The 20,506-nt window shown below is 52.5% G+C and overlaps 1 protein-coding gene across 3 annotated transcripts in view; it reads right to left on the reverse strand.

Annotated features, from left to right (window-relative positions):
- Window positions 1–3,644, reverse strand: part of LOC105691958 (nucleolar protein 4-like) — a 45,310-nt gene extending 41,666 nt beyond the window's left edge. For 2 of the 3 annotated variants that reach the window (XM_012410822.3, XM_012410806.3), the window contains exon 1: window positions 2,504–3,643. In XM_012410822.3, coding sequence (XP_012266245.1) covers window positions 2,504–2,548 — 45 coding nt within the window. In that variant the 5' untranslated portion in view covers window positions 2,549–3,643. Of the gene's footprint in view, window positions 1–2,503 lie in introns of all 3 variants that reach the window. The other variant, XM_012410814.3, reaches the window with a different exon arrangement.
- Between the last annotated feature and the right edge of the window lie 16,862 nt (window positions 3,645–20,506).

The raw sequence follows: 20,506 nt of genomic DNA on the forward strand, positions 1-20,506 counted from the left end.
ACCACCCCCCCGAATAGAATTTCGCCTATCGCTGAGGAAGAATGAATTTTAAATAACGAACGACGAAAAATAAACGACGAGCGAAGACACCGGGGGGAAGCGGGCAAAAGGCGCTCAATCTACCAGGAAACAGCTGTACACGTCACCGGAGCTATCTCTAGGTAGGCAGGCGGCTAATATGCGTGCGGGCATCTAATTAGTTTGACAGAAACTCTCTGGGGAGGCGTGGGATTGTATTATACACAATAAACTTTTCTAACGCTGTAGCGCGTAGTTCGCAGTTCCTTCGTTATTTACGCGAAACATCAACCCAATTTCGAAAAGCCGCGACGCGGCGTCTGTCCGGTAAGCGAATTAACCGATAATTCGCGGTCGAACGAACGGCGATGATACGTATGAAATTATACGGATGCCGTTAGACGGCGTGTTCAGTTTTTTTTCGCCGCGCGGGCGATACGACCGGACGGGATCGCTTTCAGATTTATCGGCGAGAAAATATTACGGACGATGATAAATAAAATAATTCAACGACGAGCCGCGACGATGTGTTATTAATATACGGCCGGCGCGATGAGAAATAGGGCCGGAAACCGATAGATATTTTCACGCCCTGCGAACCGGCGTGATATTATAGCTCGCACACGTGCTAAATCGGACAATGGTCAAGCGACGATTGAACAGTCTTCGGTAGACAGCCACGCCGGAATTGTTGGCTCGAAATCCCTTTACCGATTACCACCGGCGGGGCCCTTCCGTCAATAGAAAAATCAGGTAACAGCCCCCCTCTTCCCTCCCCTCCGATTCCGGGACCCGGAGCCGCAGGACCCGAGGCCGAATACCGGATTCGAAAAACCGGGGGGGGGGAGGCCAGGGAGGGGGAAGGAAAATAGAAGAGAACTCGAGCTGCAGGACGATTACGAAGAGTGGAATTTTTTCTTTCTGCGCCCATCCCCGTTTACGCACACCGTCACGGTAGAAACTCGTGACTGATTGTGAGCGTGTAGCGGCGGAGAACGGAGAGATCGGATGCAGGGAGAGGAGAATACGAGGGTTCTGAATCATCGTCGTCGTTCGATCGTATGGCGTTGGAGCCTGGTATGTTTTGCGGCGCCTGGATCCACGGCCACCGCGTCGTGACTGGCGCGTAGTATAAATCGTTACGTTGAATAAATAAATTTCAAATTGATTGTCAAAGGTGGAGTTCGAGCGGCTGACGTCATCGCGCTCCGAGTACCCGCGACCGGTCTGCGACGATCCTCTCCGCTCGTTAATCACGAAAGCTCCGGGCCACCGGATCATTTTTTCTCGAGAGACTTTTCGATTTCGTATTTATTATTTGAAAATGCCGAGTTCATATTTCTTCTCATCGAAAGGATTCGAACGCCGGATTTCCAAACGAAATTCGAACACGTGTTACGGACGTACGTTCGAAGAAAGCACACCGCTTATCGTCTCCGCTTCGCCGTCGATTCTCTCCCACCGCGCAACGCTATTTTTCCCCCCACCATTCAAACGGCGCGTTTAAAGTCAGCTGTTTATTCATACGAGAGATTTAAAGTTTCCCGGTCAGCCGCGATGCGTGGTTTCTTTTTCTTTTTTTTTTTTTTTCTTCAATACCGCGATCTACCTGCCCTTTGGAGAACGTTGCCGCGCGATGGAAAATTATTCGCGGATTCCCTCGTTCCCATTTATTTCCTCTACTTTTCGACGATACGTCGAAATTCGTTACACAGAACCGGAACGATTTCCATATTTTAATACGTACGGTATACTACGCACACGTCACGATACGATGCGATGCGAATCTCCCGGCGCGTTAGGATCGGATCAAAAGTCATAAGTCAAAACCATCGGCAACCGACTATTTGCGCGTCCAAGTAAATACAATAATTCAGCTTTGCGAAGCGCATAACGCGACCGACGTATATATAATGAGATTCCCTCATATTTGTCCGAGCGATGTGAAAATGCACATGTATATTTGAATAAACCTCAAATCGCGTGCCACCCGTGCGGTGTCTGATTAAACACGTTACGTACGTTGTATACGAATATACGCCTATAGTATACGTGAATTTCCCAAATGATTTTGAAGGATTTTTCGATGACGCAGTCGAGTATCGCTTATACTTTAAGATAATTTTCGGTTATCCGCATCGCAAGTCATCGACGACTACAGCGAATGATTCTGTTCTCGCATATCCATTCACGTGTGCGTCAAGATTGCGGCCACATTTTACCGCCGCGCTCATTAAACCGTCAATTAACGCCAGTCGTTGCTGCATACCCGTTACGATCATCGCGCATCGGTCGCTCCAAAATCGTCGTCGGACGGTCGCCGTGCAGAAGTCAAATACTTTGTGTTACATTTATATTACGCCTAATTTGTGTACAAGGACATGCTCGCACGAGAAATTTTTCGTCAATTGCAAACTGTTTCTTTGTTTATTGTTATTGTTATTATTATTATTTTTTGTTTGTTGGTTTTTTGGTTTTTCTTTACCTTGTGATGCTGCATGATAGCGGTCGCCTTTCGCTTCGCAGACATTTTTATCAACTCGGTTCGCTACCTGCCGACTTCTTTTATTTCAAGCAAATCACGCCTCCAGCTGTCTCAGGAGCAAAACAAACGTCAGCCGTCTCCTAGCACATGGCGCCTTCGCGGCGTATACAATTGTTGCGCGTTTAAAGGGTCCAGAGTAGGAAAAGTCTCGGAAGAATTTTTGTCATCTATTATTTACTTTTGGTGTTTTTTAACTTCGTTTCGATCAATCGATCAATCAGAACATTCGATTATTCCTTTTCTCGTGTTCTTTGTCACCTTGTCAGGTACTCTGAGGTAATCGGAGCTATTTTAAAAAACAACTTTTTTGCACGTTGACTTTCGGCGATCGGTTATCGTACTTCTGTCCGTATCACTTATCTGACGATGTTTCGCCTTTTTTTTTCTCGCAAAAGATGGTGTGTTTAAACTTTTTCAGAACTGTCAAAATATCTTGGCACTGGTCAAGCCACTGTTTGACACTTGGTTAAATATCATACACTATGTTGTTCATAACAATAAGATCCGATGACGGAACACGAGTTTTTACAATTCCTTTCCACTGTCACGGTGCTGCAAAGTCAGTTCGGAAAATTCACTTTGTACGGAATTAACGACGACGCGTTTGTAAAACCCGATGAAACTTTGAACACGCGCGTAAGCGAATAACCGCGATCGGTTGCCGCCTCTCGATATGAGCTTTTTTTCGTCACCGCGTGATCCGCGTTGCAAGGGTTGCTAAACGTCACTGTATCACCAGTCACGTGATTTCGATCGCGACGAACGAGTCACCCGGGGTTAATTTTTTGGTAAAAATTATATTCTCCTCTCTCGCTGTCGGTTCGCCCTGATTCCCGTTCGTTATTTTATCGAATTCGTGACAGCCGAGCGAAAGATCGCCCCACCTCGTGTTTCGCGTCGACGTGTGAATCCTGTTCGACGAATTATTTGCAAAAATCATACACGACAACGAATCGTGCGACGACGCATAGAACGGAGGTGCGTATATATGAAGGCTGCGTATTTGCAGACGATTTGTATTTCAGCCTTGGGAGCGTCGCAGAACGTCCTCACGTTCAGAGCGCTCGCGGCAAACTGTCGACTGGCGTCGCGACGACGAACCCCTCCCCTCCATCCGTCCCGTTTCGCTCTCCTCTACCGCCGCTCCGCTCTCTCCTTCCCGCGCTTCTCCGCTCCTCTTCTCCCCCTTTTACCTCCCCCCCCCCTCCCCCCTCGGCGTCGCTCTCCCCCCATCGGACCCCCGCAGCGTCGGTGGCGGTAAGGTAGGGTCTGTCACCGTCAGAACACCGCGAGGGGCCGATGGTACGACGACGAGGCGAGCGAGCGAGCCAGAGAGAGAGAGAGAGAGAGAGAAGGCGAAAGAGGTCGTCGGAGGAACGAGGAGAGAAGGACAAGGAGTGGGACCGGCGAGTACGGGAGGCATAGGGAGCGAGGAACGCGATACGAAGAGAAGGAGGGAGCGAGAGGAGCTTGCGAGAGTAGCGAGGGTCGCGAGCCGGGGGGGCGTTGGGGAGAAGTGGATGGCAGAGGGAGGAAGAGAGAGAGAGTGATAGAGAGAGAGAGAGAAAGAGTGGGAGCCGAGAGAGAGAGAGAGAGAGCGCCAAGGGGCGCCAACACACTCGTCCTACCGTCGACGTCGTCGCCGGAGTCGGTTGTGCACAGGGGTCTCTCTCTTCACGGGTGTGTGGAGTTAGGCTTGCTTAGAAGGAGGGTTACCCAAGCCTGCCGGGGCACTGCGATATTATGCCTACGCCGGCTATAGGAAAGCCACCTACTCACCTATACACCGGTGTCCTACGACGGACGCACACGCGCTCCCGCAATATATCCTTGCCTCCCTTCGCGAGGCGAGGCGAGGAGACGAAGAGGAGGCGAGAAGGCGAGGAGGTTCCCAACGCGGTTGTATCCAAGCCGGGAACAAGGTGGAGCCAAGAAGCCCGGTTGCATTGCGTAAGAGTCTCCGTCGACTGCATGGACATGGAATGATACGAACGGCTCGCGTCCTCACCGCGACGCCCGGTTACAAGGCCCTCGGTATTCCGCTGCACAATCTCGCCTACCTATACCGCGATTCTCGTCTCTTTCGCGTTCCGCTTTATTTTCTCTCTCTCGTATTTTTTCGCCTCGTATCGTTCATTTTTTCGTCATCGTCGTCGTCGTCGTCGTCGTCGTCGAGAATAAGAGGCGAGAGAAGAGGAGAAGATAGAGCCGTGGCCCCCCGATCTCTGTCCGTTCAGGGACTGCTAAACAATTGCGTAACCGCCGCGCTTCGCTTTTGATAACGACGCATTATCGTCCGACGTGTGCGAGCTGATGCCGAGTAGATCGATTGATCGAGCGCTCTTTCGAATATACGTCTATCGCTTATCGGATACGACGTTCCCACGGAATTATAGATCGGTGATGCAACAGAAGTTGTTCGGAATTATTCACCCCTTCGTTATTCGTTGTTATCCTCCTCCTCCTCCTCCTCATCCTCATCCTCCCCCTCCCCCTCCCTCCGTTCGTCGAGTGCGCAGCGCGCGGGCACAGGGCGATTAATGTGCCGAATAATTTCAGCGCCTCGAACAAGAAAACGGTGAACGGGTACCCGGAGTCGCCTCGGATCTTTTTGCCGCTATTTCGAAGCAAAGCTGCTGCACGCGTACACTCGAGAGAACCGAGCGACGCAACGGCGTCGTAAGTGGGTGCATCATTTCGGCCAACAATCGGTCACGTACCACTTAGGGCCGGCTGACTATAAACAACTAAAAGCGAGTGCTTCGTTTCTGAAGTATTCGTATTCCCCTCATCCCCGCACGTCGTCGGCTATAAGCGACTCAGTAAACTCGTATACGCACAATTAGGACGAAAATTTTCTACCATTCACGCGCCTTCTATTTCCATTACTCTCAACACCCTTTTTTTGCCGGACGGGCGATTGGATTCTTCCATCTCCTCGTCAACGCGGCATCTCGTCTGCTTCCGGTTTCGACCAGCGCTCGCGAATCGCGTAATCTCACGGGTAATCCGAAAGCAAAGACGAGCGAAAATGCGACGCCACTACATACGGTCGCGGACGGGTCCAACAATTAGCTACAGCGGACCAATGTTTATGGAAACATTGAAAGTTTGATCGCGTACGTGTTGAGGAAGCCTCTGTCGTTCCGGGCAGACGGTCATACGTCCGGGGAGAAGAACGTTAGACGCCCGTCCAGGCTCAGCCTCGGTCTCGGGTCACGTCATTCCGTCCCCCGCGCCTCGTCTGCCCAACCCCTTGCCAGAGACCGGAGGAACTATACCCGGTACCCCTATGAATCCTCCTCCCTCCTCCCTCCTCCCTCCTCCCTCCTCCCTCCTACCCACCCCCCCGCCACCCCCTCTAACCCCCTCGCTACTCTGCAGGGAAAGAGCTCGGCTTTGCCACCGGTCCCTCTTCCACTCCCGCCCCGTTCTTCTTCGCTCCCTCTATACTATTTCTCTCCCTCGTTCCACTCTCACAAAAAGGGGAAAAAGGAAGAAGGAGGTAAAAAAAGGAAAAAGGAGAAAAAAAAAATAGAAAAAGGGAAAAAACCCGTAGCCCAGTGTGGGCGCAGCCCCTTCGTATCCCGCATAGACACACGCACACGCCATACCAGCTTCGCTATGTAACGAGTATATTTTTGTAAGTATATACGCGCTCCGCGTCCACGTGTTTGTATACATATGTATGTATCCTAGGTAATACATACGTACAGTCGTGGCGTATACGCCCGTACCTTTGGCAGAGAGACCTCTACCATTTCGAAATTCTAGGGAGCCGAGAGCTCGGTGGAGCGGACGATCGGTCGAACAGCCGAGAGAAGGACCGCCGCCTGAAAAATAACTCGAACCTTAACACGCGTCTTACCGAGCATTGTAATCACTGCGCTGGCGGTCGTCCAATGGAACCGACCTTAATAACTCAGGATTCGAAAGGGAGTAAAGTTGTCAACGCGTGAGGGGCGGGAGGGGGGAGGTATAGGAAACTTGATCGTCATACCGTAAGAATCAACCCCGATGCTCTCGAGCGTCGAAAGCGCGGGCACGCGGATCCGAAAAGTTTTATTGGCGGAAAACAGACGCGACCAGTTCTCCAACCGGATGCACACGCCGCGTATATTATGGCTCGCGATATACACGCAATCGTACAATTTTTAATCCCGAATTCGAAAGAGTGCGGACGATAAGTCGACCGTCTCACGTTCAACGGGACGCGATGACTCGACTGCCGCTGCAGTACGATACGAAAACCAGGGGGATATGATCGTTTGCGATTTATTTATTTATCGGTAACAGCTTTTTCGTTGAGATGCGTATAATACGTAGAGGTATTAGCGCGGTACCGTGTACGAAAATTTAACGGGAGTTGGCCCGATCACGAAACGTCCGCGTCTCAACTGTATCTTCGGCTTTGGACTGCATGATTGATGACCCATAAAACTCAGGTGGTTACGGGGGCTATACGTGCAGGTTCGGTATAGTCGCCGCAATATCTCTCGTTGTTTGAGAAGCTCTACCCGAATAATAACATTATGTAGTCACAAACCGGCACAGTGTTATTCGAGTTAAGAAGAAAGTGAATTGGACCCTAACTTTACCCTAGCGGAAATTCTTAGTTTTTTTTTTTTTCGGTTTTTTCTGTTTTTTTTTGCTCGCAGCAACAAGTGATCGTTTTATTTTCCAAGGAGGGATCGTAAAACATTTCGAATTCTAAAATAGTCGGATATCGTCGCTCGTTGCGCGTTCCCTTTGATTGCGGTTCGAAAGTTTATAGAAAATTGATCAGTCGTAAGGGTTGGAAATACCAAATAAAGACCTCTCGGAACATATAATTTTTACGAGCTCCTCGGAGTTGTGTAAAAAAAAACAAAAACAAACGACGAAGAAAATAAGGGAGAGAAGAAGAAAAAAAAAATATTTTTCCCAACTTTCTTCACGGCAATACAGCGGCGCAATTTAGCGTGAAGCTTTAAGCTCTGGTCACACGGAAAATGGGGTGACGGATCGACGTTCCGATATTCCCTTTGGACGTCTTCCCGTGTTCAAACGTGTATCACCGATCCCACGTCGTTCGACTGAAGCGCTGCATCCTTTACAACGTGCCGCTCGCGACTATTAATAACGTAGAAAAAGCGGGCTCTCGCGATTTTCTTCCGTTGCGTCGTTTTTACACGGTTCCCCCCCCTCGTACGCGCGAGTCTCTTCTCGTTTCGGAAAATAAAAGCGTAAGAAATATGGAAAAAGAAACGCGTATCGCTACCTCCGTATTAATTTGCGTGGCATTCGCCGGCTCTCCCAGGCCGATGCCACACCCTGGCGGAAAGACGTGCGAAGGTCGCGGGTGTACGGCGAGAAGCGGACCTCCCGGACGTATTTTCACTCGACCCTCGCCGCGGCGCGAGGGGCTGCCGCGGCGGAGTCGAACAACTCTCAGGGCTTAGAATTAGATGTTTTGCGGGATCCGTAAGTACCGGGGACCCCGTGATATAAAACTTTCTACTCCCTCGCACATCTGCGGTGTTGTATATAGGTACGCGCGGACGAGGAGATGGAAAATTATACCTGTGTGTACGTCGTGGTATATAATACCCACTCCGATCACCCCGTGGGCGTCGGGAACCCCTACCTCGTACTCAACTTCGTTCCCTCGACTCGCGCGACGGTGTCATCTCGTCGCGGGGCAGCTGTATTCCTTTTCTCCCCCTCCCCCCTCCCCCTCCCGCCCCCTCCCGCCCCCCCGTCAGTCTTTACTCCCTTTCCACTCTCCTCCTTTTCTCGGAGGCTGCGACTCCTACGTGCCGGTTACCCTGACGCTACGCTCCATGGATACCTACGTGGCAAGACCGAAGAAAGAACTTTGCTTTGCCCCACACATGGTGGCCACGTTGCCGTCTCCTCCTCTCTGCTCTTCTTGCCACTTTTCTTCTCTTTCCCTCGCTCCGTATAGGTATCCGGTTCTCTGTCGCTCTCTACGAACCTCTCCCACTCGGGCTCACCCTCGTCCTCATCCTCGCCTTCGCTCCGCTTCTGGTCCGCGCCCTCTCAGACTTCTTCGGCTCCTCTGACCCATTCCTCCTTTAATGCATTCCCGTCCCTTTTCCGATCCCGCTGGTTATTACCTTTGAGCGATGTCGCGGTTATACGCCAGATCATATCCTGCGGCGGTCTGCCGAGTGATATACATACACAAGTGAGAGCGCGACGCGATGCAGAGTAGCCGAGGCGTGTATAGGTAGGAAGGAGCGAGTCGTTGGGTCAGGTCAGGCCGCGATGGTATCGAGCAAGAAGCAGCTGATCGCGCGATTCGACCGACCTTTAAACTCGCCGAAGCCTACCGCGGCGGCACGAGGGATCGAGTCCCGAGACGAATTGCCGCCGAGGCATCGTCGAGCGAGAAAGAGATGCGGACTTTGTACTTCGTCGATGCGACGGGGGGGTATGCATGCGCGCGTAAAAAGTGGAGAGGCGGTTGAAACGGGTACACGGGACCGTCATCCGGCGAGTCGAGGCGGTGCGGTGTTTGGTGTTTTTTCCGCCTCGTCCGCGAAGGGAATCCAATCGGAGCGTAACGACTGCTAATGAGTATACCGCGTGTGCGCCGTACGTAATCGCTAATCTTTGGATTAAACGTTGGGCCACGTGTCGCCGCGGCCCTTCGTTCTTTGTCCGCTGGTGAAACGTTGAGATGACTCGCTCACCGAGACGCAGTAGCGAAAAGCCGGCCGATTCTCCTTACCGTTAATCTGGCGAACGTTCGCCGGTTACGCTAGCCGCTAAACTCCCCTCGGACGAACGACGTCTCCACCTCGTCGTATCTTCGAAGAACGTTGTTGAAGAAATTCAAGTAGTTCTTTTGGGTACAGCAGCTCGACCTCGACTCGCGATTCGATCAGCCTGCGGTGCAGATGAGACACCGTCCTCCTCCTCGTGTTCCTCGTTTTCTTCGTCGTCCTCTTTTTTTCTTCTCTCTACTCGTCGTCGTCGTCGTCGTGGTCGTCGTCGTCGTGGTCGTTTCTTCGCGAGGAGCGAGTGGTTTGCCTTCCACGGAGACTAACACGAAGCTCTTTCTCGTAAGGCGAGTCCGCGCGCGGAGCTATCAAAGTGGACGACGGTGGTACCGAGAGACACCCTCCCTCTCCTCCGCCGTCTCTTCCACCCCCGCCGCCCTTCACCCTCTTCGCCCCGCCGCTCCTCTCGCCCAGGCAGGGCCCAGGTCACATACCGTTGCCAACACGATAAAACCAATCACCGAAATAACCGCGGAGCACCTCTACCGGCTTCCCGCCGTGGACACGTGGCACTCGACACACCCACGTACCAATACCGACGACCAGACGCCCGCTGAGGTCCACCAATTTCTCTCTCTCTCTCTCTCTCTCTCTCTCTCTCTCTCTGGGCCATGCCCTCGATCCGGAGGGAAACAAAGTCCGAGGAAAATGCGCGCTTTTTGCTCTTAGCTTTTATTTTGACGCGAGATTAATTATAAAACCGTAATTTCCTAAACCTAGGCGATCGAAGGTCGTTCGCACACCGGACGTCCCGGATTTATCGTTTATTCTAGAATCTGGCACCATGCGGAATCGATTCTCTGACCAGACGTCGAAATTTTAAGTTACGAGATCGCCGTATTGACGTATTTACCCCCTTTCGGATCGAGTCGCTAGTCTACGTTAATACGGATCCACACAGATAAATATGTATATATATAAATTGTGGCAGCTGACACGCGGAGCGCGGAGGATATACCTGGCGAACACATGTGGTTTCGGACGATCGGTGTTATTTCGGGACTACTTTCGCGTCGACGCCAGTCGATACGCCGCCGTTATTCGTACACAGAGACCCGTGTCCGAAGGTGTCACCGCGAGGGTCGAATAGACAAAGAGAATCTCCGCGGAGGTGGTTCGCGGCCTCTATACCGCCGCACGTTTTGGACACGCGCCTCGCGAGTAGCCCCCCCCCCCCCCCCCCCCCCCCCCCCCGAGTCGGAAAATATGAATAAAAAAAGAACTCGCCCGTAATTCGATCGAACACCTCGTTAAACGTCCGTCGCCATTTACTCGTCGGCGAGATCCGCGACGACGAATTATGTATGAAAAATGTTGTTTCGGACTCGCGACACATCGGAGCGAGGTCGCGGATGTACGAGTTAAGATTTCACCTCGCGCGAGTCGAACGGAATATTCGGAGATGAACCTTACACCGATTCTCCGCGAACGGTCGAATACTCCTGCAACTTGCGGAGCGCTTATACATACATATATATTCCCAGCGATCTCCGACTTTCCAGCGGCGTACGTTCACCGAACACTCGATCGAAGCACGGGAGCGATTTCGGTGTCCTAAAATAGGCGCAACAATTTATACATCCGCCGAGCTCCACCTGTACCGAAAACACCGCCGGTACCCCCCCCTAGCCGCCCCTACTCCGACCGGCTTCACCAACGTCAACGTCAGCGTCAACGTCAGCCTCCGCACCGTCGTCGCTCCCGTTGCCGCCGTTGCTGTCGCTGCTCTGCCTCCGGTGCAACGAGCGGTATATCCTCCGAGCGCTCGTCAAATCCCCCCCCCCCCCCCCTCGCACCGCGATTCCCCCCTTCGGAACGACCTCATCTACGTGACCCAGCCGTAAGCCGCGTGACGTCACTCCGAATCTTGTACGCCCTCACCTACCTAGGCAGAAGTGCACGGTTTATCCTCGTCGCCACGCCACCATGAAGACCGTGGAGCGTGCAGGAGGGAGTCGGAGGAAAAGGAAAAGGAAAAGGAAGGAGATATTATTACCGAGACCCTCGTTCGCCCGTAGACGGCCACACAACGGATGCAGATATATACGCTGTGTGGAGATTATTTTGAAACAGGAGAGCCGTGTTACTGTTAGGTGCAGCGGAGATTAGAGGAGGCGAAAGGTGCGGCTCGAGGGGTATCTTCAAAAAGATGTTTTCTTTCGAAGTCGTAACCACTTCGAGCCAGGTCAAACCCTCTTCTCCCTTCGCCTTTCCCTCCTCCTCTCGTCTTCCCCCCCCCCCCTCTCCCTCTCCCCAAACTTCGATGTCCTTCGACATTCAGAACTCCGTGTAGGCACTAGACGTTCCAAACGGAAGGAGATATCGTACCCGTGATGATTCACTTCCTTTCACCGTTTACGACGCGCACAAACATATCCAGACGTATCCCCATCCGATTCACTCTTCCATTACCGTTGGTTAAAAAATAATCAAAGGACAAACGATGGAGGCGATCCAACTCTTGGACCGATAAGTTGACCCTCCAAGTTTTCAAATTTAGAATCTCATTTCTTGCAATTGCAAATTTAAAAATTTGGGGGGCCGACTTCACACAGATTGTTATCATCTCTGATGACGAGTACGAAAAAAAAAAAAAACGTAATAACATCCATCCCGTTTTATGGGAATGGATATTGAACATTATGACGAATTCGCATTGAAATCAGATACGATATATTGATACACGAAACGTGATCGATCATTGTGATTTTGGCCACGGATTCGGATTCGTCGCGTTGAACGACACGAAATGGGTGTACGAGGTAATTGCAGTAGAGATACCGTTGACCGTCATTTATTTCGCTATGCCGGGTCCCTCTCTTCTGCTGACGATGAATGATAAATTTTTTTCTCATCGTTTCGCAACGGCAATTATTTGACACCACCGTTTCGCGACGATCCCGACGCGTTTCAAATAAGTTACAAGTTACGTATGATATGGGTGGTTGACACGGTCGTACCGTCCATGGCCCGGCGGGCGCCTAGTGGTTTCGATCCCGTATAGCCTGCGCCATTGCGACTGACCGTGACACACATATTTTGTTACGCGCACATTCCAGTCCTGTATATTTAGCGATCTTTCGGTCGCAAGGAGCGCACGGGACTCTCTCATCGGTAGGGACTCGCAGTCTCTCCGCATCCTATATACATGTATATCCGCTTCGTTGAACGCTCGCTCGCTCCTCTTCCCGCAGGACGAAAAAGGGACCCCCCCCCCTCCACCGCCGCGTTACCGACGCACCGCGAACCTTTCCGCCCCTATAAAACCATACGGCTATAACTCAAAGTTCGTTTCACTTCACTTTCGCCTTCTAAACTTTTTCAGGCCCTTCTCCGCCCTACGCCCTACGTCCTATCTTTGTTGTTTTGTTTTTTTTTTTTTCTTTCTTCTCTCTCTTCTTCTTCTTCTTCTTCACACGCTCCAGCTCTCCGACTCGCTATCCCCGTCCTCTCCTCCTCTCTTTCCGTATACCATATAATCCAGTCTCAGGCCCACGTGAGCTTTTTACTGCATCCAGTATGTATACAAACTGCACACCTACACGGTGAACACGTATACCCTGTGTAATGTACATAGACATGCGGGGCAGCATCTACCAGGCAAGCCGGGCAGACGGGCATCCGAGGCACTAGCCTGTCGTTTAATTATTTCCACGGGAGCGCCGCGCAGGCATCGCAGGGTTAGCCTCGAGCGTTTCTCGGCTCGTGGAAGGGGCGAGAGAGGGAGAGAGAGGGAAAGAGAGAGAGGGGAGAGAGAGAGAGAGGGAGGGCAGGCGGGATGGGTTCGAGTCAACGCTTCGCTGTTGACAAATTGTATTTTATTTCGTATTAGTATTCCTCGAAGGGAGTCGCGCTAACGTCTGCCCGTATGTATACCGGGGTAAAAAGAGAGGGGAGAGAGAGTCAACTCTATATTCCTCGGTGAATGTTGTTGAACAACGCGGCGGTGCAGTCGATATCATATCCCTGATTCATCTGACCCGTATGCCTCCGAGCCGCTCGAACGGGCGAACGTTACGCCGGCGGTCTTTGTTTTCTTTTCACGGTACAACCGGTAGCCGGTGGCTCCGATACGTACCTATGTACAACCGCGTATCGTCTACCTGACGACTAATCTGCAGTCGAATGTATTTCCTCACGGATAACGGATAACGTGTATACGTGGACGTTCCCGTTTGGGCAGGTCGGTGCGTATAGGTGGGGGTGGTAGGTGTTACAGGGGAACGTGAAATGCGAGTCTAAGAATAACCGAAGAAAGGCGTATAGGTGGACGGACGTTGTTACAGAGACGTAGGAAGGTCGAATGTATGTCCGCGGTACGGCCTCGTATACACGCGGTTCGGGAGAAGATGGTGTCCCGCTCGTTTCTCGGGAAAACATCTTTCGCCCGCGGTCTTCGGACGGTTGGCGGGGTCGGATATTCTCTACGGCGTTGATCTCCTTTCGTACGGAGGTTATCGCGAATAGAGAAAAATGTCTCGTCGCGGCAGCTGGGTGAAATCGTATCTTCTGGTGAAGGGGGCCGACGGAGTAGGGTATCGCCAGGAGCAAAAACCGGCGAAAGGGTAGGGCGACGAAGGGACGAGGAGCGCGGCGGCGGCGGCGGCGGCGGCGGGGGACGCGGAGAGGGGAGGCGACGAGGGGGCGAAGAGGGTGGACCCGACTCATCCCGCGATGCGAGAGGCATGCGGGGGGACCTATATTACTGACGCGGAGGGGAACGCGAGAACCCTCGCGGCTCACGGCGGGATTGAGGATGCTGGATGCTGGGTGGATGCTGAATGTGTCCAACGCGGGTTGTCGCGGAGAGCTTTACCCCACCCCCACTTCCCCACCCCCACCCCCCGCCTCCCTCTCTTCTCAACTCAGCTCTTCTTCGCCGCTCCACTCCACTCCACTCCGCTCCGCTCCGCTTCTCGAAAGCCTGGATGTTGGATATTAAAAGAATCATAGGGGCTACTAAATCCCCGTCGTTGTTGAGGAGAAAAACTTCGCTATACGGCCAACTCTCTCTCGGGTGGGTCAGGTTTTGCTGAGTTACGGGTTACCGGTTATGGGTTGCGGGTTCGTCGTCGTCGATTCAACCCCGCGACAGTCACGGGACGTCAGACGTATATACCTAACGGTGACAAAGGTCCGCCGCGATCTACGTCTCTCGATAGACGCCGACGCCCTTCCTCCCCCCCCCCCCCCGGATTAAGTCTCACCTCCGTTCGTTCGTCCGTCCGTCCCTCAGCCCCTAGCGATACGCCGGTGCCGCGATCGACGATAACCTCCGGCGTGGCTGACGCGTTTTTCCAACTTCTTAACCGGATGCCCCCGCCCTCCGCCCCTCGCACAAGTTTCTAATGACTTTGTTCGTTTTGCTCGGGCGAAACGGGCAACGCGACTGAGAGGCATGCCTCGGTCGGGCAACGCCGTACCGTACGCGGCGTATACTGTAAGAGTGCTAACCGCAAAGCCGGGCTGCGAGTCCCTCGGCAAGCCTCTTCCACCTTTGAGGCGACCGCATAAAATATAAATCTTTCCCTGCAGTCGGGGCACCGCGCGTATTTTTAAATCTGGAAGACATTCTCCTCGCATACGGCGGGTATAGGTCGGTACCCGGTACGCCGTAACGCCGGTACGCCGTAACCGCCCAAGCCCCGGGGTGTTCCACCGTGACAAGATTTTAATCCAAACGATAAATCGACGCTCAACTACCTATATACCTACAAGAACGAATTCTCCCCGGATCGCACACGGCTAAATAATTATAACGATTGTATGTTTGGCGCCAGCTAAATGACTAGAGATTCGCGCACGCCGCACACCCGGTCACGTGTACATACGTGTGTACGTATAGTTTTGCCCTGCGTTTCGAATAGCTTAGCTACGTCGAATGGAATGCGATATCAACTCTTTCCTACTCTCGGAATTGCGGACAATTTTGTTTAACCCACAGAGTCGCCCAATTAGTCGAGGCTAAGCGGAGAGCATCGAGGTTCCTCCTGCACGCTCTTTCGCTTTCATTCGCTTCGAGATAAAGCGGATAAAGAAAAGGAGAAAAAAAACGGAGACGGAGGGATGGAGAAAATTCGAGCGAGAGCGCGCACGATCGGCGGTAAAGGTCGTCGTAGGAGCGGGAGACGAGGTACGAGAATAAAAGCTCGCGAGTATATCACAGGGCTGACCCTCCTGGAACACACGTGCGTCGACCGGGGAGGAGAAAAAGGGGGTCGACGAGAAGAGAGGAAGGAGGAAGAGGAGGAGGAGGAGGAGGAGGAGGAGGAGGAGGAGGAGGAGGAGGAGGAGGAGGAGGAGGAGGAGGAGGAGGAGGAGGAGGAGGAGGAGTAGATAGCTGAGGTTACCTGGGCTGCGGACGAGCTGGCCGCGTTCCTGTCCGCTGCATACTTGGGTGTGTTCCAGCACCGTGGCTAAATCGAGCCTTCTGCTTATTTGAACAAGATGGGCATGACGAACAACACGGCAAATCGCGTATTGTGCGCAGTTTAGATTTTAAGTGGAAGCTCAAGGTTGGTTTGATGCCGCCGCCGCCGCCGCCGCTTCTCTTACCGCTCGCTGCTATTGCCCCCGTCCCTGTATTCCGACTGCCTACGCCGCGATTAGGCGTGCTGTTTTTCTACAACCGAGAAAATTAACTCCGACGTCGCAAAACACGGGAGTCGATCTCAACTCGGTACATACACTCGCGTCTGTCATACTTATACCATATGTGTATGTATATTTGCACAGAGGTGAGAGAGAGAGAGAGAGAGAGAGAGAGAGCCGCGAAGTGGCCGAGCGATAATCGACGAATCGATGGATTGATTCTGCCCTACCGTCCTACGTCGAATTTAATTAACTCGATTAATTGCGCTGCCCTGAAAATTGGGATGAAAGAAGAAGAAAAAAAAAAAAAATGAAAACCAACCCCTCGCAATTGACCTCCGACGACTTACCTATCGGCGGAATTTCTCCTCCCGCAGAATTGCGATTGGTCGTCGCGATTGGTCGTCGTTCGCATCGGCGGGGGATAACGCGCGTCCAGTCTTCCGTGCGCGAATGTTCCACTTTCAAAAAAATGCCACCGTACGTGTCGGTTGTAAGTCTCGTCACTGATAAACTCCGAAGTTATGACACTTTTTTTTTTCGTATAACGCGCCCAGCGAGTACCGTACACGTCATCGCGTTGAAAACCAAAGTTAGCGGGGTGGCTCGTTCAATGCCCGGCAAACCGGGGGTGTCATATTAGGTTGCTTTTTTCTTTTTTTTCTCTTTCCTCTCCTAAAAAAGCCCGCAAAACTTCATCCGGTGAAATAAAGTTGGGTTTAAATTAAAAAAGTTAAAGGTCACGCGAGATCGAGGTACGTGATTCGTAAATTTTTAATTCAGGTGTTACCTCATACCAATTCACCTCGGAACCGACCTACGTAGCGTATTACGCCGTGAGAGGGCCGGTTTTTCGAGCAAAATTTTTTTTTTTCGACGCGACGATACCTCCGCGAAATTTCCGAGTGACCCGACGATTTTTGTGACCGGGTGGATTTTATAACGTTAAGATGTGTCGGGATCGGTTTTGGGGTTGCGTTTAAATGTCAAAGCGATCTTACGTCTGTAGTGCGGGGCTTCAGGTGATCTTATGTAACGAGCGTTTACATCCGATACGGTGTATTAGCCGACTGCCGGTGTCAACAAGAAGTACGTGGCAAATGGAAGAACCGCCAGACCCGAGTAGGTAGGTGTATAAATTTGTTGACTAAAGACATTCTAAGTAACAGGGCCGACGAGGAGCTAAGCTGTTCCTAATTTAATGCTTTCCGCACCCTACCACCGCTATTCTCTCCCTCTTCGTTTTCACCGCTCTCTGCCCCCCCGATCCCTCGCCGGTTCGTGCGTCGCTCTCCTTCTCTCTTTCTCTCGCTCTCCACCGCGTTCGAACAACCGTATACGGCTATCTCTTTCCGTCACCCGTCTTCCCTCCGTAGCAAACTTGACTCCGTTTTCATTCCGAATTTCGAACTTTAAACAAGAGATCTTATCTATCTTCCTTTTCCTCCGTTCGCTCTTCAAGATACACGCAAAGTATTCGCCTTTCGTAAATATTTCTTGTCCTTCGGGGACTTTCCTTTTTCCACATCGGACTTTATTAAATTAGTCTTAACGCCTCGAAACTAATTACTACATCTGCCCCTCGGGTTTCCCGCTACCGTACACAACCGTAACAATGGCGGGGTAACTCTCTCTCTCTCTCTCGGTTTGGTATAGACGGCTGAGCGTCTCCGGGGGGGGAGGGGGAGGGAGGGCAACCAACCTCTTCGACATCGCGCCACATTTCGTTTTCATCGGAATCATCGTCATGAAAAATGTCAAACTCCTAATCAGTATGCGACGCGAGAACGTTGGGCACGTCGCGCATTCGGATATTCGCGTACCGACGAAAGGATTACTCGTTAGCCGGTTGTTAAAAATTTCCGAGCATCCCCCGGAACGTGATTTTTTCTACGATCGGTAGGCGGTTTTCGAGTGTGTTCGGGGTGTACACGGTACTCCGAAAGGCTTTCCACGGCGTCCCCGTAGCAGCATATTCAGGATTCGCAGAACGAAGTTGCTGATCCTTTGTAATCTCGTTGAAGATGATCCCAGCCACCGCTGGTGCTAGTGCCGCTTCTACGTTGCTTAGGATATTTCAGGGTCTAAACCCATATCCAGGAGCCCGGCAGCAGACGCACGACGGAGGCAAAGAGACACCCTCGTCCCGTGGACCCCTCGACTTACCCCCTCGCCACCGGCATCCTCAACGCGAACATAAATCACAATAGCGGCGGAAAGTGGCGAGGAGAAGTTCTACGGGCGTACCACCTCCCGCCTCCTCCCTCGTCCCTCGTACCCTCGTCCCCCCTCCTCTAACCCCGCTCGCGAGAGCCCCCGAAGTCCGTGCGCGGATGGTCGCTGACGTGTACCTAATACCAAACGAAGCAACTGCGAATAAACATGTTTACACGCCCCCCCCCCCCCCCCGAAAAATTCACGGATTCTGGAAAAGGTCGAGGATCGGAAAAAACACCTGCCCGACACCTGGACGACAATGGAGAATTGACCGCAACCTGATCACCTGGTACGAGTTCCTTGAATCTTCCACTATTTCGTTGATACTCCGTTTGAGGTAATACTTTTCGAACCTTGAAGTTCGACCTTTGTTCGGTCGGAATGGACCGCGAGATTGGAGACCGAAGAAAGACAGAGAAAAAATGCACGGAACGGAGTCTTGAACTCGACGATTGTCCGCAACTGCGATTCCACAAACGGCGCAATCCCCGAAATGTCAGGCGAACGAGGAAACCGATTTTTCCCCCCGCGTCCACCTTCTCGGTTTTCCTCGCTCGCGGATCTCTCGATCGGGATTTATCCCGGTACCGCGGGGTCATCGAAACTTTATACCCGTACGCCGAATCATCGGAGGTAAAAAGCGCGCATCGACCGTACCGCATTCGGGGATTCGACTCGACCGGGTTACCAACGGGTGGACGGGGTGGTGCGAGGGGTAGCTTTTAGTATGGCAACGCGAAGTGCGGAAAGCCTTGGCTGAAACGTTGAAAAATATCCCTCTATCCGCCCCCGCGACCTCAACCTCGTCCTTCTCTGTGCCGCGCCCGTCCGGGGGTTCCCCCCTGCCGCTTTTACCCCTCGCCGCGGGCGCCGGCAGGTTTTTTTGCCTCGAGCGATCCACGGTGATACGGAGCAACGAGGGAACGAGGGAACCGACGAACGAACGAACCAACCGACGAACGAACGAACGGAGGATCGAGGAGCCGAGGGGGAAGAACCGAGCGAACCGAGAGCGGGAGATTTTGGGGCAAAAGGAACCGAGATGGTGTGGGTGGTTTCCTGCGCGAGGGTAGACGGAACACGTTGGGGGGATGAAAAAGAGGACCACGGGGTGGCAAAAACCCTACCTAAGAGACCGGAGAGCGGAGAACGAAGAACGATAGAACGTAGAAGGTAGGCGAGCGGCAAAGGCCGGAGACTACGCGCACCGAGGGACGCGCGGGAGGGACGGCGGTGGCGGCGGCGGCGGCGGCGGATGGTGACGGTGATGGCAAAGGGGAGAGCAAGGGCGAAGAAGAAGAAGAGGGAGGAGAAGGACGGTAGCTGCTCGGGTCGGGTCGGGTCGGGATGAAACGAGGGTAGAGCCGCGGATCCGAAAAGAGGACACTGCCAACATCCACGGGGGACCACCTAGGGTGGTGCGGGGGGTTACTTCGCGGGGAGGGTCGGGGGGGGGGGAGAGAAAAGATCGCCTCCGGTGCGGATAGCGAGAAACGAGAATAATATAAGTATATATATCGAGTCCCCCCCGCAACGTAGGTAATCCACGCGTGTGTGCGCGTCCCCAGCTCTATATCTATCCGGTATACGTGAGCCCGATTCTACCTGAACGTCGCCGGCTCTCGCAGGAGAATGCCAGTATGTAGGTATGCGATTACACGTTGCGTGTACCTGATTCCGAACACCGTTGGCTTCCGCCCGCCGATTCTTGGCTCGAAATAATCGTTCTTCTTTCTCACCTTAACTCCCCTTCCTTTATACTTGGCCTCTACGCCTCGTAACTCTCAACGATCGAGAATTATTTGGCACTTGACTGTGTCTCGTGGATTTTAAGACGTGCGCGCTGTGGTATCCACGGCTCTTACGACCGCCGTACCTCCTTTATTCTTCGGCATATGTAAGCGTCGTATAGCCGGAAGTCGTAGCCGGTACCTCGGGCCAAAATGTTACAATTCCTACATAAGAATGTACAGTTGTTATGGATGGCCGTTTCGTCTGGAAAGAGTTAAGAACCACCTTAAGGAACGGGGAGCCGTAGCTGTATAAATATCGTGCGCGATATCGCTACGGACGTCGGGAGGGAGGGCTCGACGTACTTACATCCCTCCTAACGTACGAACACACGCATAGGTATATATGATCTATCTATCTATAGGTGGACTCTCATTGATCTGTTAATTACTATCTTCGTTGTAGGAGCTGGTTCTCCGTCAGTTTGTTACCGAGGTGGCCCCCACCGGCTCACCCGGTGTATTAGAACCCCCTCCTCCCCCCCCGTCAGAACCCCCACATTTCCAGCGACGTATCTTCGCGTGGCTTCCATACTTTCTCCGGTATCCCAGCACTC

The sequence above is a fragment of the Athalia rosae genome, chromosome 2 (assembly GCF_917208135.1).
Source record: "Athalia rosae chromosome 2, iyAthRosa1.1, whole genome shotgun sequence".
Taxonomy (NCBI): Eukaryota; Metazoa; Arthropoda; class Insecta; order Hymenoptera; family Athaliidae; genus Athalia; species Athalia rosae.